Raw genomic sequence first — 17263 nt, forward strand, 5'->3', positions numbered from 1 at the left:
AAAATTTATGTTCTTTTTATCTAAGAATCAAGCCCCAAACATCCTTTAAAAATAATAAAAAACACACCCAATGAATTGTTCCATTGTCTAGAGATTTTTTTGACAAGTTATGACTGAGCCAAAGGCTAGTTTGTCATGTGAGAGGGACTTTCCCTTTACTTTCGTATATTTTATCATATAATCTGGAAACAATTTGGTATAAACCTACTTATTATCTTCGTTAGATAAAACTAACCGATTTATTGAGGAAAGTAAAACTTATTGAATGCGGTGGCTTTCAACTGTGGCGTCGTTATCTTCAATATTTTCGCCTATGTTACCGATAATATGAGAAGCTTCCTCGAAGTTCAGATAACGTGAATTTGAAGTCACGGGTTCGAACCTTCTAGTTCATCCCCCAATATATATACATACATTTGTGAAGGGCTATTTGTTAAAATCCTTGTTTCAATTCGTTCTGTTTTGGTTCTACGATTTTCCACGAGCTTGCTACGATTTTGTAGTTGCTTATTGTTTGGTCCGATTTTCAATTTTCCAATGGCAACGACTGGATCTTATTATTATGGTGGGCAACAGGGTTCTGGGAATTCCAGTTGGAATTCCAGTGCGATGAAGAATCTGAAGAAGATAAGCCCTGTTGTGCAGAACCACCTCAAGAGGGTTTATTTGTCTTTGTCCTGCGCTCTCGCTTCTTTGGCGGTGGGGGTTTACCTGCACCTTCTCTGGAACATTGGCGGTATTCTCACAGCAGTTGGAACCATTGGCGCTATTGTTTGGCTGTTATCTGTGCCTCCCACTCCCTATAATGAGGTAAGTGCAAAATATGTCTCATTGTAATTGTGGGTTCACCAGTTCTTGCACAATTCTGAGGTTCTTATGGATTAGGGTTTTACTAAATGTTGCGGGGATTAAATTTTGTAGCAATTGTGGATCTGGATAATTTAAGGGTTTGTGAAATGTCGATGTAATTGTGGATTAAGGTTTTGGTTAACAATTGCGGGTGTTCCTTGGACAGGGGAAGAGGGTGAAGCTGTTAATGGCGGCCGCAGCACTTAAAGGTGCCACTCTTGGCCCACTCGTTGATGTTGTTATTGAGATCGATCCCAGGTGAATACTGTGACACTCTTGATTTTTTTTTAATTTAAGAAGATTTGTTCTGCTAGAATATGACTAATTATTTTCACAAGTTTGAGATTCCCTTGTTGAATTCTGTGCATTATTTTTGGCAATTGGTTGATATTTGGAGAAGATTGATTAATTATCAAGATAGTATCATCTTGTCGATAAACAAACATAAACGGAAAGTTGGGGAAATTTCACGGGTTGCCTTTAGCTGATTTTCTTGATTCTTTATGGAATCGGTTTATGGAAAATTGTATGAAACCTCGTGACGCATTTGGTCTATTTGGAAAATGCTCTCCACTCTCTCTTTGAGCCTGTTACTTAATGGGGTTTATAAATAAGAAATTTCCGTACAGGGACCAGAATTCTTTTCCTGTAGCTGGTGACTACAGTGCAGAATATTGTGCTTGTTTTATTAAGCTGATGAGACTTCTGTATTTTTCTGAGAAGATGATGACAGTGCTGTCAAGGAGTTACTGAGTTGGGACTCCAGTGCTGGCATGCACCTGAGATCAACCTCAATAGCTCATAATAATAAAAGAAAAAACCAGATCTGAAATGCATAAAAAATGAAAATCCAAAATATCTAACTAAAAGCCTGCATATAGTATGGCAATCAAAAATATCTAATTAAAGACTACTTCCATAAGCACAAAAATTCGAAATATCCGATGAAAGGCTTGTGGACGGCACAAAATTCCGAAATATCTGATTAAAGGATTGTATGCAACACAAAACCTTTAATATGTTATGAAAATCCTGCAATCGTAGTCTCACTTGGATTAATGGAATACGCTAACAAAATTTTGCGCCACTCCATAAGGATTCTTTGGATTGGTATGAGGCGTTGTGATTTTCTTCCATCTCAGTATAATCATCCTCGTGCTCTGTAGGTACTTCTTGAATGATGGAACAATTAAGGAAGATCATTAGGGATATCTTTTATAATAATTAATAGGGCAACCAATCTTTGCCTAATAAGGAAATTTCCTCTAAATTGATCAACTGGATGCAACATATGATGAGAAATTCTGACCATACCTTGAACCTGTCCTTTGACTATGACTAGTAGAATATGTTACAAAAGTATTTTCATTTTCTGGATATGTAGTTGGTTTTATTTTTACTTTTTTGCGGTGAGAGGATAAATGCCCTGAATTATTTAGGAATTTGTTGGTTCTGGAAGCTTGAGTAATAGGTGCATTATAGATGACTTTCTGTCAGCTTAGGTATTTGATGTGGATACTGGGGATGGTGAACCAATTAGAAAGTTGTTATAACCATGGTGGTATATGTTAAACACTGCTGTTGCCCAGGGTCTAATGGCGTCACCTGTTTTGGTGTTAGGAACCCTTGTACTCAGCTTGATTTTTGGTGGGTATTCTGAATCATTTTAATTATTCTCACCAGCATATTGAAGGCCCGTTAACTATCAAGATATGATTTGAATTAGTGAAACTCAAAGTATAATCCTTCTGGACTTCCATGGTTTCCTTTGAATTGTGGATTTGTCTTGGGAGGATGTTGTGAATGTGGACTATGTGAACTATGTGAACTACATAGTAGTAACAGTGTCTGTATTTACAATTGTTTTGGGTACAATTTTAGCCATATCCATTTTGGTGTTGCCAGGAAGGAAGCCTTGTACTCACCAATACTTATACCTGGTGGATGGGTTCCAAGTCATTTAACTCTTCTAACTCTTCCAGCAGATCAAGGGCCTTTTGACCATTAAAATAATCAAAAATATAATTTAATAATTTAAATTCAAAGTAATAATCTTTCCATGCTCTCATGGGTTTACTGGAGTAGTGGATTTGTTTTGGGAGAGGGCGAACACCAACTATAATTGGGGGGGGCCGTCCTATCAAGTCACTTTCCACCCACTCAATTAATCAGTCAATTAATAAGCCCCATCTCCTCCCACCCACCCCAACCTCCCACCCACCCCAACCTCCCACGGGGGCCCTTTAAAATAGTAGGGGGCTAGGATAAGCATGCAGGGTAGGGGCCCCCCACCCAACTTTATTATCTTATTATAGCAACAGAATGATATCGGAAGTATTTAATTTTGCACCAAATAAATCCTTTCCTCTAGGTTTCATTCCTCTTTCCCTTGAATTGTGACATCCCTTATATGTTGAGGAAATTTTCTAGAACTTTCTCTGTATATGATATGATGGGAATATGTCTGACATTTTTATTTGATCTATTATAAAATTTTGCAGTATTTTGGTGAGTGCTTTTGTTGGAACAGCACTTGCATTTGCATGCTTCTCTGCTTCAGCAATTCTGGCTCGAAGACGAGAGTTCTTGTTTCTGGGAGGAATACTTGGTTCTAGTGTCAGCATCCTTTTGTGGCTGCAACTTGCATCTGGTCTATTTGGTGGATCTATGGCAGTTCATACATTTGAGGTACATGTTTTTTCAAACGCATATATACAATAAATATTCGTAGCATTTAAGCAAAGCTATACAAATCAAATTATATTTGTAGGTTGTGGGGAATACATCTAATTTCAGTGTTATTGATGCAGATTTATTTTGGGCTGTTAGTTTTCCTTGGGTATATCATATTTGACACACAGATGATCATTGAGAGAGCAGACCTTGGTGACCATGATTATGTCAAGCACTCATTGGATCTCTTCACAGATTTCGTTGCTGTGTTTGTTCGTCTGCTGGTAATATTGGTAAGTGTGACAACACAGGGAAAGGCATTGATTTGCTTGATTTAAATATATTGTTAAGCAACATTTCTTAAATGGCTTTTTTCTGTTGACAGACAAAGAACGCGGAAAGCAGATCTGAGAAGGAGAAGAGGAAGAGGAGGGCTTGAATCTGTAACGCGGAAAGCAGATCTGAGAAGGAGAAGAGGAAGAGGAGGGCTTGAATCTGTGTTAAATGAAGATTGTTAATGGATATTTTGCTTAAAGTATTTCCCGGAACATTCACATGTGGACTGTAGTTTTCGTTTGGTTAGTTTGGAATTGTATAAAATGAGGATTACTGTATTTGCTTAGAATGATATTCTGAAATGTAAATATTTCTGCATGCTATAGCAAAACTAATCCGACTGTTTGTTATCTCTTAATAACAAAGTAACATTTTCAAATTTGGGTTATCTTTTGAACTTGAAAATATGGGAATGATTGTTTTGTAAATTTCCTTGAATGATCTTTAAAATGTATCCGCATAGGTTTCTGTTTGCTAGTCTCAGTGAAGGATGGAGAGCCCATCACCAGCTGGTAGTGGTATGATACTAAATCACAGTAGATAATTGGCATTAACTTAATAGAGCCCATCACCAGCTGGTTGTAGGTGTGTCGATTAATATGCTAACTCTGGTCTTCTCAATTGATGTGGTTCGGAACAAATAAAGGCAATATATATGTGTGTGTGTGGGGTCACTTTTCATTTTTGTATCTATACTATTCTCTTACTCATTTAGAATAATGTTGGAGGACTAATTTATTGCAAGTGCTGTAAAAGATTTAAACGAAAAAGATAAATTTCATTTTGATCTTGGAAGGTTTAACTATGTTACTTCATTATTAAGCGTCGTTTTATTAGTTACAATTAATCTATTAATCTAAGCATAGAGAGTTAAGAAAAAGTTAAGGAAAAGTCGAAATTTGATAATATAATGATTCGAATAAATAGGTGAAAACTGGTTGATGAGATTAGAAAAGCACTAATTCTTCTTTCAAAAACCCATAAGAGAGTAAAGGTAAACCATCCAACAAACTCACAAAGAGAAAGGAGGACGAGACATCAAACAAAAGTGTATGAAAACAACTCACATGTCTTCAAATCACATGGTTAAAAGTAAAGCATCAAACAAAAGTATATGAAAGAATTCACGTCATTGATGCCTCCGCAATTATGACAAAAATAATGTGTGAAGGAAGCGATCTTTCGAGGGACATTGTTCAAGTCGCCAAAGATCTAATGTCGCTAAAAGGAAGAAACGCAAGCATCTTTGAGCCTCATAAGTTATCAATTTAAAAAGATAGCAGTTTAGTTGGGGCAACAAATTCATATTGTCTAGACTCTTGTTTGTTGCATTCAACAAGCTAAGTTTTTCCTTATAACTCTTATGTGTTGAGCGTCGGGTGTTTCTTCCCATTTTGAATTGGGATCTTAGCTTTTTGCTTTTGTGCTGTTGCTGGTTTGGCAAGTCTTTAATAGTGTTGACTTGCTGTTAATGGTTTATTTGACCTTGAGCTTGTTTAGGGTTAGCATCGTTGTTTTGCTGTTTTTCTTTTAGTGTTGACTTGTTGTTAATGGCTTATTCGACCTTAAGCTTGTTTAGGGTTAGCATCGTTGTTTTGCTGTTTTCTTTTGTCATCCAAGACCAGCATCTTTGTTTTGCTGCCTTTTTTTTCGCTGTCCAGGCCAATACCTTTGTTTTGCTGTTTATTTTAATCAAAAACAAAAATTTATATTTCTTGTTAAGTAAAGATTCAAGTTGTTAAACATAATTTTTATTTTTAGTTGTGTATTACTTGTCTTCTTAGATGACATCTACCATCTAAGAAAAAGGTTATGAAGAATTGAACACCCTAATTATTATTTTTTTTCTTAGATGGCATTGAAGAAAGGTTATGTAGAATTGAAAAATTTAATTAAACAAAAAATCTTCTTAGATGGCATCTTAGAAATATTATGAAGAGTTGAACAATCTAATTTAAAATAAATTAGTCATGTGTGAGTTATTGAACTTTTTGACAATAAGAAATGACAATTAATGGATTGGTTAGATTTCAAAATCAAAGTTTCCTTTCCTTTGTCGGATAGAGTAAATTAGCACTCAATAAGCTTTGAAGAATATCATATAGTAATTATTAATGCTCAATGAACTTCCTAAGTTCATTCAGTTTAAATGAATGAAAAGTAGTAGTAGCAACTTCGGTAAGATATCATTACGTTTTGAAAAAATATTTGACTTTCAAAAGATGATAATCCACATTTTAATGTATTAGATGCCAAGCATTCTCCTCCTTGAATCTTTGGATTTGTGCATATATCTCAAAAAAGAGCGGAGGAGAAACTTAAATATAAATTATTCTGGAGGACTAGAAGTGGTACCTCAAGAAACAAAATTTGCAATTTATCATCATCAAATTAGTGTTTTAGTTCCCCACAAAACACTAAATTTAGATGATAGATGACAAATTATTTATAGATTCATTGCTTCATATTGTGATCTAAACATAATATGTAATTTATCATCATCAAATTAGTGTGTCTCCCACAAAACACTAAATTTAGATGACAAACTATTTACAAATCTATTGTTTCATTTTTTGGATTTTTATATGACAACGCACTAAGAAATCTATAAAAAGATCATTAAAGCATTTTAAGGAGACACCAAGTAAGGAGTAAAACCAAAATGCTTCGGAGAGTGGAAATGGAGCATAGATCTGAAGATTCTTGAATAGGATAACTTTTTTAACTATTTGTTGAATCTATAGGTAGACAAGGGTCAAACTGCCCAACTGAAACATCATAGTAGAGGAAGAGAAAGAAAAAGCAATTCCCATAGTAGTGGCGAGCAAAATGGAATCAACCTAAACAATTAAAACAGGGTTGTGGGAGAGCAATCTAAGCATCATGTTACTAGGTGAAGCAATGGGTGGAATATCGCACCCTAGCTAGTGAGAGTCTTGTAGTCGAAAGCATTGTGATAGCTTACGCTTTAACTCGAATAACATGGGGAACGTGGAATCCCTTGTGAATCAGCAAGGACCACCTTGCAAGGCTAAATACTCCTAGCTAACCAATAGCGAAACCTTCGAGCCCATCATGAAAATAGTATGGTTACAATCTCATCACCATATACTTGGATGTTAATTTCCATTATCCAGCTCAAATCTAGCAACCAAAAATCTAAAGGAAATGTAGGAGCAAAGATTGCACTTTGATACCATGTAGAAGTTGATCAACCTCAGGAGTCAAGATTCATCTCCAAACAAAACATCTATCACACTAAAGAGACCACACAAAGATTGTATGCTTATAACAACTAGAGAATTTTGTATTATTGCACAAACAATATTAGAGATACAATGAATGTATGAATTTTTATAAAGGATGAATGGAACCCTAGATGCAAAACCTTAATGTTAAAATTAGGATAACTAAATCAATGCAAATTAGGAGCTAAATTAAGCTCAATTACAACTAGAAAAATGAACTTTACATAATAAAAAGCACATAAGTTTAGTTTAAGTGAAAAAAGTAATTACAGGACCTAATTAATAAATAATTAGATAAAGCTACCTAATTTCTTTAACACCCCCTCTTAAGATTAACTTAGGGATAAGATAAAGAGCTAATATGGATGCATGCATGAATGAGTCCCAACAACTAGACTTGATCAGATACTCATGTAATGCAAAGTAAAGCAACTCAAACCAATGCATCTCTCATAAATGGAGAAAAGTAGAAAAATCCAATGGGAGAAAACTCTCCAAAAGAGAAGAAAATGAAAAAGAGACATGCGACTGAGAGGAAGGACTTCAAGATGTCCCCGCAAGTATTGGATGAGTCACATAAGTACAATTGAGATTCTTCCCCATAAAAGAGAAAAGAAGAGACAATTTATCCTCCCCATAATGAAGAAGCTCCAAAGCCAAAGATAAAGGCTCAAGGACAAATGTTGATGAAGATCCAAGAGCAACAAATCACATTCCTCCCCTTAAGAAGAAACAAATCAAATGGCCAAGGTTGAAACAACTCCATGAAAGGAGATGGAAGGAATAGTCTCATGATGTGGTCCATGGAAGACTCCTCAACTATCCAACTGTCATCAAGGAGGAAGTGAAGATCCTCAGTGATGTCCCCAATGTCTAGAGTTTGGGATGTATTAAATAACCCTGCAATATTTGGCAAGTACTCATCCCATTCTACTAAAACTAAAAGAGAACAATCAACCCACTAAACTGAAATGATCTCTAAAGAAGTAAGAGGTGGAGGAGGATCAACACAAGTCTTAGTTTCCACTGTGGATGACTGAAGCACAACATAGGTCCAAGTGACCAAACCTCTCCTCATATTTTTGGTCTGCTCTTGATGCATGAGAGATAGGACTAGTCAATGGAATTGCATGCTCAATGGGAGAAGAATGAGAGAACTCATACAACTGTGATGCATGATCAACATTGTCAATTGCAGCAAGCTCTCTACTATGTAGATCGCTCTCTACTATGTAGATCTTTGGTGAGCACTGAACTAAGGGTGAACTCAATTATCTTGTCTATCTCACTGTGAGTAACTTGGTAAATAGAAAGGAGATTGGGAGATAATATGGGGACACAAAGAACATTGTTGAATGTGCCACCATTAACCTCAATATAACCACTCTCATTAACACTAATGTAAGTGTTATTACCTATGAAAATCAGTGAAAATGCACGATGCTCAAAAGAAGAGAACATACCCTTTGAAGATGCCATATGATGTGAGGCTTTTGAATCAAGAAGCCACTTGGAGGATTCATGTGTGGATGAAAAGAGAACATGGTCCTTCATCTTGTCTTTACCACATGCCATAGAAGAAGAGCCAGAATGTCTAGATCCTGAAGTGGTAAAAGATGTATTAGATGAAGGTGGAAGAATATTGTGCTTTTGTAGAAGATACATCAGCTCATCAATCTTCTTTGCATAACATTGATGTTCATCGTGTCCTAGTGTAGAGAAATATGCACACTTTGGCTTATCCTTCGCCGATGATGACCTCTTAGAAGAGGAAGAAGAATCCAAAGAATCGTGTGATTGTGTGTCCTTGAGCTATTCATGTAACTTGGAATCCTTATCTTTTTGTTTCATGTGAAGCTTTTTGATTTGTGGTATCCTAAGAAGCAACAAGAGCCTTTGATTTGGTAGACTTCAATTTACCCATGAATCAACTTGGTTTGCTCTCATGTGAGTTGAGAAGCAAACTCATCAAGTGAAGGCATGGTGTAGTGAGCACTAAGGGCATTTTTGGTGGCATAAATTGTAGAAACAAAAATTGAATAATTTGGACCAAGCTTCGAAAGGATATAGAGAATCAATTGAGAGTCCTCCTCAATTTTGAACTGCTTCAACTGTAATATAAGAGATTCAATTTTGGTGAGGTCCTGGATGCTATTAAAATCATTAGGATTCAAATCAATAAGTTCATTCACCAATTGAAATCCCCTCAATGCATCTTCCTTTCCAAACAAGAACTCCAATGTAGTCCAAATTTGATTGGGTGTGGTGCAAGATTCAACATGAAAGAGAAGATCTGGAGGCAGATGTGCATAATATCCCATAATCCTCATCACACCTCTTGAACCACTTTCTCTTCTCAGCAGCAGTTGTAGGCTCAAATTTTGTACCCATGGTCACTCTCTAGATAACCCTTGGTGCTTTAGGTGAATCTCCATTTGTTTTTTTCCAACCATAGTAGTTGAATGAAGGGGAGAAATATGATTTGGATATGTGACAGATTATGAAAAAATTACAAAAATGCAACATTACATATCCTCTCAATGTCAAAAAAATTCACTTGAATCACTTAAAAACCAATTGATTTGCATGTTTTCCAAGAAAGAACCTAAAAAGGAAAAAATGAAGTACATGAGTACTTGATAAAAATTATGCAAAAAAATACCTAAGATTTGAATAGGGGACTTCGAGAGATTTTAAATAATATTTGGAAGTTGAAAAATGGGGTCTACTTGACCAAGTTATGCCCACGAAAACAAAAAACTAAAGTCTGACTTTGGAGGTCTGGTACGAAAAAATTGGTGTAGGATCTAACAAAACCAATTGTAGATTCAAACTAGTGTTAGAGCCATACTTTCAATGATATTTTGTTTGCACAATTTCAACTCTGTATGGTGAAGTTGTGAGCAAAAAACCAACTGTGGTTTTTAGGGCTTGGAGGGCAAACAGGGTCAAAAAGTCAATTGTTGATGTCAACAAAATATTCTCTTGTCGCCATTAAAAATTAGGCTCCCTACAAAAATTATTCTACTAGAATATTTTCTCGCTCCTAGAATATCATATGCTCTACTAATGCACCTCCTTGGGTTCAGACCTGTACAACACCATACATATCCCAATGCCCCTAAAAAAAAAATCAATTTTTTCATTGCTCTAATTTTTGTGATTTGATATGCATTTTTAGAGTTATCAGGCCTCCTGAGCAGAATGGTGACCTTCGTTTCACTCCACGTGTCCAAATTTTTTTTAGCTATCCCTAGATTTTGCCTCAATTTTTCTGTCCTTAGCTAATTTGACCCAATTTTTCAACAACTTGAATTTTGATGAAATGACAATTGATCTTAGGGTTTTTTGACATTATAAACACAATGTAAACCTCTATTTAAACCCAATGTGTACAAAAAATTACCCTAGATTGGATCCATCAAGCATGCAAACAAGAACTTGACAAATCTGTTTTGATAAAAGCAAACATTGTGCTCTAATACCATGTAGAAGTTGATAATCAATCACATGAGCCAAGATTCATCTACAAACAAATATTATATATGCTTTATAATGACTAGAGAATTCTGTATTATTGCACAAACAATATTGGAGATACAATTACAATGAATGAAGGAATTCTTATAAAGGATGAATAAAACCCTAGGTACAAAACCCTAACACTAACTTTAGGAGACCAAATCAATGCAAGGTAGGAGCTAAATTAAGCTAAACTACAACTTGAAAAGCAAACTCTAGATAACAAAAAGCACCTAAGTTTAGCTTAAGTGAAAAAGTAATTAAAGGACCTAAGTAAGAAATAATTAGATAAAGTGTCCTCATTACTCCAACAAGAAATAGATATATAAAAAACTCAAAAGTAAATGTCAATGAAAGTCATTGTACATGATTGTATGCAAATTCTTTCATCTTAATTTTCATTATCTAATTCAAATCTAGCAACCAAAAACCCAAAGGAAATGGATATATAAAAACCTCAAAGGTAAATAGTGTATGATATAGAGGATTATATGCTATAGAATCCTTTTTGTTGTCATTGATTTCCCTCTTAATATTTGTCATCTCTTGTAATATTATCTTCAATACAATAACAAACATATCATTATGTTTGTTGCATGTGAAAACAAGGTAAAGGGTGAGCTTATGGACATGGACAAAGGGGTCATATGACATTAAAAAAAGAAGTCATAGAGTGTGATGGAAAGGTAGTATGAGCTATAGCTTGGGTAGGAAAGATGATATAAGTAATGGATTAGGAGGGGAGAAGGGTATGAATCATGTGGGTGGATGGGTAAAACTATTGGCCATTGGGTGGTGATAAGAGTGGATGAAGTGGGAATGGGGAGTAATAACGTCGAGTAGTGCTGAAAGAAATCGGTATGAAATGTAATACATCATTTGGATTTCCTTAGTATCATGAGAGAGGTATAAAAAATGTATTCCATGAGGGGTGTAGGTGGAGAAATGGTAATATTCATGTAGTGTGACACTAGTGGTAGTAATAGCGGTACAAATGTGTTGTTGGATTATTTAAATTGAGTAAAACTAAATAATTCATTTGTAAAAATATTGGTTAGCCACATGAACATCATTAACAAAATCTTGGTTGTCTTATGTGTTGTTCTTAGCGTGAGCATTATAATAAGTCTCATTGTCATTAGGTTGGGTGACCATGTTAGGGTTTCAATAAAGACTTATTTGCAACGAAAGAGTAGAATGAATATGTAGATTCATTTTAATGCACCATACTAAAGTGTTCCTCTATAGATGGTTCATTTAAACCTATATGATGAAAGTGGGTGATTGAATGCGAGATGATGTAAAATACATGCAAATAAATGCCTTTAAATTCAAGGATATAACATCAAATTGTGTAAATGTGTATTTACTTAGCTCACAATAACTAAAAAAATAAGCAAGAGAGCTAAATTTGAATTTTAAAATTTTCAAGTTAGACATGGAAATGATCATTTAAGATAGATAATGGATGCATTGAGATGTGTCCAAACAAGCATAATTAATACATGGTTTTGTGAATTTGTCAAAATGTGCATGCATGTAAACAAGGTGGGGGATACAAGTATTAGAATGCGTGTAGCATCGTAAATTATCATCAGACCAATTTACACCTCATAAATGTGCCCCTACTTTAGAGTGTCTTATCCTCATCACATTTCTAGGTCTGTTTTGTGCTTATTCTCTAGCTTTGAGATCATGAAGACCCATTGGTGGGTCTCATGGTGAGGTACCCCTCCCCCCAAAGCCTTATCTTGGTCCCTTATACAAAAGGACCATGGAACCCAACACCATGGTCTCTCTCAATGGGGCCCAAATTTGAATTGGGGTAGGTGTTGTATTTCTCAGCAGGAATTGATCCCCATGGCTCCACATGACCATTGGAGGTCAGTCTAATTAGTAATTTACTTATAACCCCCTGTATAAAGATATTTGATCAAACTAATTTCATCTATGCATTTAATCCAATCTAAGCGATCAGTTCCTAGAACTCTTGCATCTATGAAGCATTCATTATCAAGCATTTTCAAAAATCTTCAAGGCTAGATATTTTTTCTTTCAACCATTGTGGAGAAAATTTACATCATTCCTATGCAAGCGTGTGTGTGTGATGAGGGTTTTGTCAAGTTAATTCCATTTAATGCAACATGTGTGACTACATTCAAAGAACAAAGCATCATCATCATCAACAACTGCAAACTTGAGGTATATCTTTCCAATATTTATTTTAGTGTGCATTATTTCATTCAAGGTTAATTCCTAAATCGAGGTTTGACTTAGGAAAAACTCTATTCCCAACAATTTCCCCCTTCTTTCTGTGTGCATGAAACAGGTACAAAGGTGCATTTGGGAGGATCGACATGATTCACAGAGACAAACAAGTTCCCCTTTTGACGACGAGAAATTTGAAGGACTAGGATGAACAGCAACACGGTCCTGAAAAAACTAGGTTGAACTTCTGGGAACATATCCAAATCTTCATCTTCTGCTCAAATCTAGGTTGGTGTCTCCGTATGATGATTGTAGCTCACTGTTTATGCCCGATCTCTTCAATATTTACCCATTTACCCCAATTTCAGCATTTTCACAATTCAACTTAGAAAGAGGAAATAAAACCCCAACCCAGCTAGAACCTAATAAAACTTTTAGAGCTTTTTCCCTAGAGGGATTAAGCCTAGATCTATTAGGTCTATCCCTCTTTCAATATAAAGGTTATTTGAGAAAAAATAGTGGTTTTATTACATTTTATGGTAAAACCCTAATTTTCACCTATTACAATTTGGTGAACCCGACATCTTACACCCTTATTTCTGATTTGGGTTCTCAAATTTTATTTGTGAGCATTTTAGTTTTCAAATTTGCACTCATAATCAAATTACATAAATTTAGAGGTTAAATTTATAAAAAACCCTAATTTATTTTGGTTAATTTGATTTGTGGGTTGCATAATTTGTAACTTTTATTTTCAGATCTAATCTTAGACATTCATAATGACACTTAATAGATTTGATTTATTTGCCATTTCACATATGACTACATTATTTTTTACTTATATTTATCATAATCATTTGTTGGATAATGGTTTCTTTCACTTCACATTACTTTTTTTCATTCATAACACTTTGGCATATTGTACATTCTTAGAATTTCAACAATATCTCCTATTAATCAATTAAATCTCAAAGCTTTTATTCATGATCCCATGTTTTTAATGGTGATATTTTTAGAAGAATGCATTACATATGTAGATCACATAAAAACTTTTGTAGATCATAATCCTAGAGATGCTAATGAAAAAAATAATACTTGTACCTCTCTTAGGGTATCTCATGTGAATGAAGAAAGAGCTAATATTCCTATCAATGATCTCTCTAATGGAGAGAAATAATCAAAGAGAAACATGGCACCATCTTCTTCTCATACACATACCCTAGCGCAAGGGGGGCAAGGTCAAAATATTGGTGTTTCAATCTCTCTAGATCCCTCTTATTCTCCTAGAGCCTATTTTGACCATCAAAACATTTGTAGAGAAGATGATGTTATGCATTTAATTCATGATATATCTCCACAGATAACATTTAGTAAAGATGAGGCCTTAGATGATGAGGATCTTCTTTCCCAACCTATCAAAGAGGATAAGTATGATGATAGAAAGGAAAATCTCCCTACAAAGAATATTCCTTCTTCATCTACTTCTCCCTTTGTTCCTTCTAGATATACTTACACTACAAATTTTAAAGAAATTCATTACAATACTCCTTCTCAATTAAAACATTCTTATAGGAGTGGTTATAACATAATATCAAAACAAGGTTTTAAAGTACAAGGACTTGGAAAATTTGAACAAGGAATCAAAGTCCCTATTAACCCTCCTACACAAACTAGCATGAAAGGGCTAGGACACCCTCATTAATCTCCTATGGATGATATCCTTATAATTTAAAACTTTAAGGAGTATCTTGCAAGACATATAAACTATCATCCATCTAAAGGTGCTTTTTCCTCAAACACTCATTTTTGTTCATATTATCAAACTCATGACCATCATGCTAATGATTGTCCATATTTTCAAAAAAATATGCAAGAATTAGTCAATAAAGGAACTATTAAACTAATAGATGACAATCTATATTATTCTAACAACCCTTGTCCTACATCACAAGAGGAAAGACCTCATCCCATTTATGACCAAGAGAAATTAGCTACTAGAATCTTTTGGAGATTGAAGTATGATAAGCATGTTATTTTCCCTTTCATTAAAATTATTCACAATTATAAGCATAAGGAACGTGATGCACAATGTCTTTTTCATTGTAGTTATTCTCATTCTCTAGGACAATGTAAAGCATTTAAAACATTTGTTCAAGACCAATATTATAGAGATCGCAAAGATCTTACAATTGATCTTGCACTATTTCTTGGTGAAGAGGTAGTGCCTTAGCACTCCATTCACCCTCCATGTTGCTCCTCATCCTATGACACTAGTAGTTAATTTAATTAGGGGCTCTTTTTCATAAGAGGTGATTCTTTTTCAATTACAATCATCTTGCGACATCAACATAATTCATTCTTGTCTCTAGGCTTGGGGAACAAGAATATTATCCTATCTCTTCTCTCTATCTAAGGTTTCATTATTCCCATTAGGGGTTACATTTTTCATACTTTGATTTCCTTTCTTTCATAGAATGGTATGTCTCTTATGATTAATCTCTGCTTCGGGGAGTTTGTAATCCTTCATTTAATCCTCTCTTTCCTTTGAAAATTACCTCTTCTTTAGAGTTGCATTTTTCATATTTTGATGTCTTTTCTCGCATTGAATATTCCTTCATGTGAGTACATTGTGCATTTTCTTATGTATAATATCTCCTTAGAGGTTGTGTAATTCTTCTCATTATCCTTACACTTGGGGGTCATTAATCATTCTTACTCTTTCTAAGGATACACTTTTCCTTTGTTGAGTGGTGTTTGCTTATGATTTGATGCCATGCCTTGTGTGAAGTTGTTTGCTTGCTCAAGGATTCTCTCTTATGCAAGAGGTGTGTATCTTTGACTACAACCTCTTTTACACTTGGCAATGTATATCTATTATAAACAAACCCTTCACTTTGGTTCAAAAGTGTGTCATCCTTCATCAAGAATCCCTTTCACCTAGCAATAGGAGGAAGGTAGGCATTCTTGTTCTTCTTCCTTTGTTTTGGTCGAAGATGTTATGTTTATTCAAGAAATTCCTCTTGAGGTACATGTATTTTGAGAAAATATCTCTTCTCCTCCAAGGATCCTGTTAATATTATTTTGTGATTGTTCATAGGCGACATTTTGGTATAGTGGCAGCGCCTTCTTTTGATTTTCGGCTCACTTTTCTGTTCGTCAATACGTATGCCAAGTGGTGTCTCAACATTGCTCTGAGCGGCTCAGTTTTCCCGCTCAATGTTGAGAAAACGCAGAGTTATCGCGTGGCTCAAGTCTTTTCCTCGGTGTATGCTTCTCGGCCCCACCATCCCCTGTGTAAATGCAGCGACACTTGGTGCCCCCGTGTTGCACTTTATGGTTCTATTTTCATGCTCGACTTCGGGTCTCCCCTGATTTGCCGTGTGTCTTCCATGGTGGTTCGTGAACCAGAATGCGGTTTGCATCGCAATTTTCTTGTTTGGTAGGTGCAGGGGTTGCCATGATGCGGTTGAGGTAACAACTTTGAAGGTCATTTTTGCTGAATAGCGTCTCGCGGAGTGCCACACTGGGAGTTTCCTGTTAGAAGTGGTTGCTAAGATTTTGTTGATGCTGCGTACTGTTCGTTAAGAGCCAGGGGCTCTATATATGCCTGTTTTTTCTGCTTTTTAGGGGGTTCAGACTTTAGAGAGCTTTTTAGACTTTGGCTCATTAAAGAAGCCTTTATGTTAATTAAATTTGGTGAATGATAGACATGTCAGATTGTGCCTATGGCCTTTGTGATTGTTTTATTTGAAGCTTAATAGACTGACTTTTGTTCTATTTTCAAATCTGATAACTTCTATGATATATGTTGTGAGACTCCATAGATTAAACTATGTTTTAAGACTTGTTATTTGTTGGATGAATGGTGAATGTCATATGATGTTTAATTAGTTTTGTTGAATTATCCTCTCAAATAGTTATGGGTGAAGAGGGGGAAAGACTTGGAAGGAAGATACAATAGTCAAATATAATAAAATATGCAATAAACACATAAAAACATCTAAGAAACCATTATACCTTTGTAATCTTCTCCTTCTCCTTTGGATTGAGCCTTTGAGGAAGCCAAAGTTGCACCCCTTTCTTGGCTTGATTGGATTGGCTCTCCAAACTTGTGCACAATGATATGGGATGGATTGAATTGGCTAAGTGATGGATGAATGACAATTTGGCTAGTGTTTGGGTATTTGGTGGATATTCTAGATTCAAATTGACAACATACATTTGAGTGATTTTGGAGATGTCAAATGAAGGAGTGGAGCCTCCAATTTATAGGAGAAGAGGGGAGGAAATGAAGGGCTAGGATTGATCCAAGATGGAGGGTCAGGATTGCATGTGAGCCCACACATGGCCCAAGAGGAGATGACAAGACAAGTGTGGAGTCTAAGAGATATGCCTTAAAGACATTTCTTGTCTCCACACTCCTCAAG

General features: G+C 35.4%; 1 protein-coding gene across 1 annotated transcript; it reads left to right on the forward strand.

Moving 5' to 3' along the window:
• Positions 1-212: 212 nt before the first annotated feature.
• On the forward strand, positions 213-4246 carry LOC131033245 (bax inhibitor 1). Its single transcript, XM_057964416.2, has 5 exons — positions 213-810; positions 1016-1107; positions 3351-3537; positions 3660-3815; positions 3908-4246. The coding sequence occupies exons 1-5, from the start codon at positions 538-540 to the stop codon at positions 3959-3961; spliced, it is 762 nt and encodes a 253-aa protein (XP_057820399.2). The 5' UTR covers positions 213-537; the 3' UTR covers positions 3962-4246.
• Positions 4247-17263: the final 13017 nt, after the last annotated feature.

The sequence above is a fragment of the Cryptomeria japonica genome, chromosome 10 (assembly GCF_030272615.1).
Source record: "Cryptomeria japonica chromosome 10, Sugi_1.0, whole genome shotgun sequence".
Classification (NCBI taxonomy): domain Eukaryota; kingdom Viridiplantae; phylum Streptophyta; class Pinopsida; order Cupressales; family Cupressaceae; genus Cryptomeria; species Cryptomeria japonica.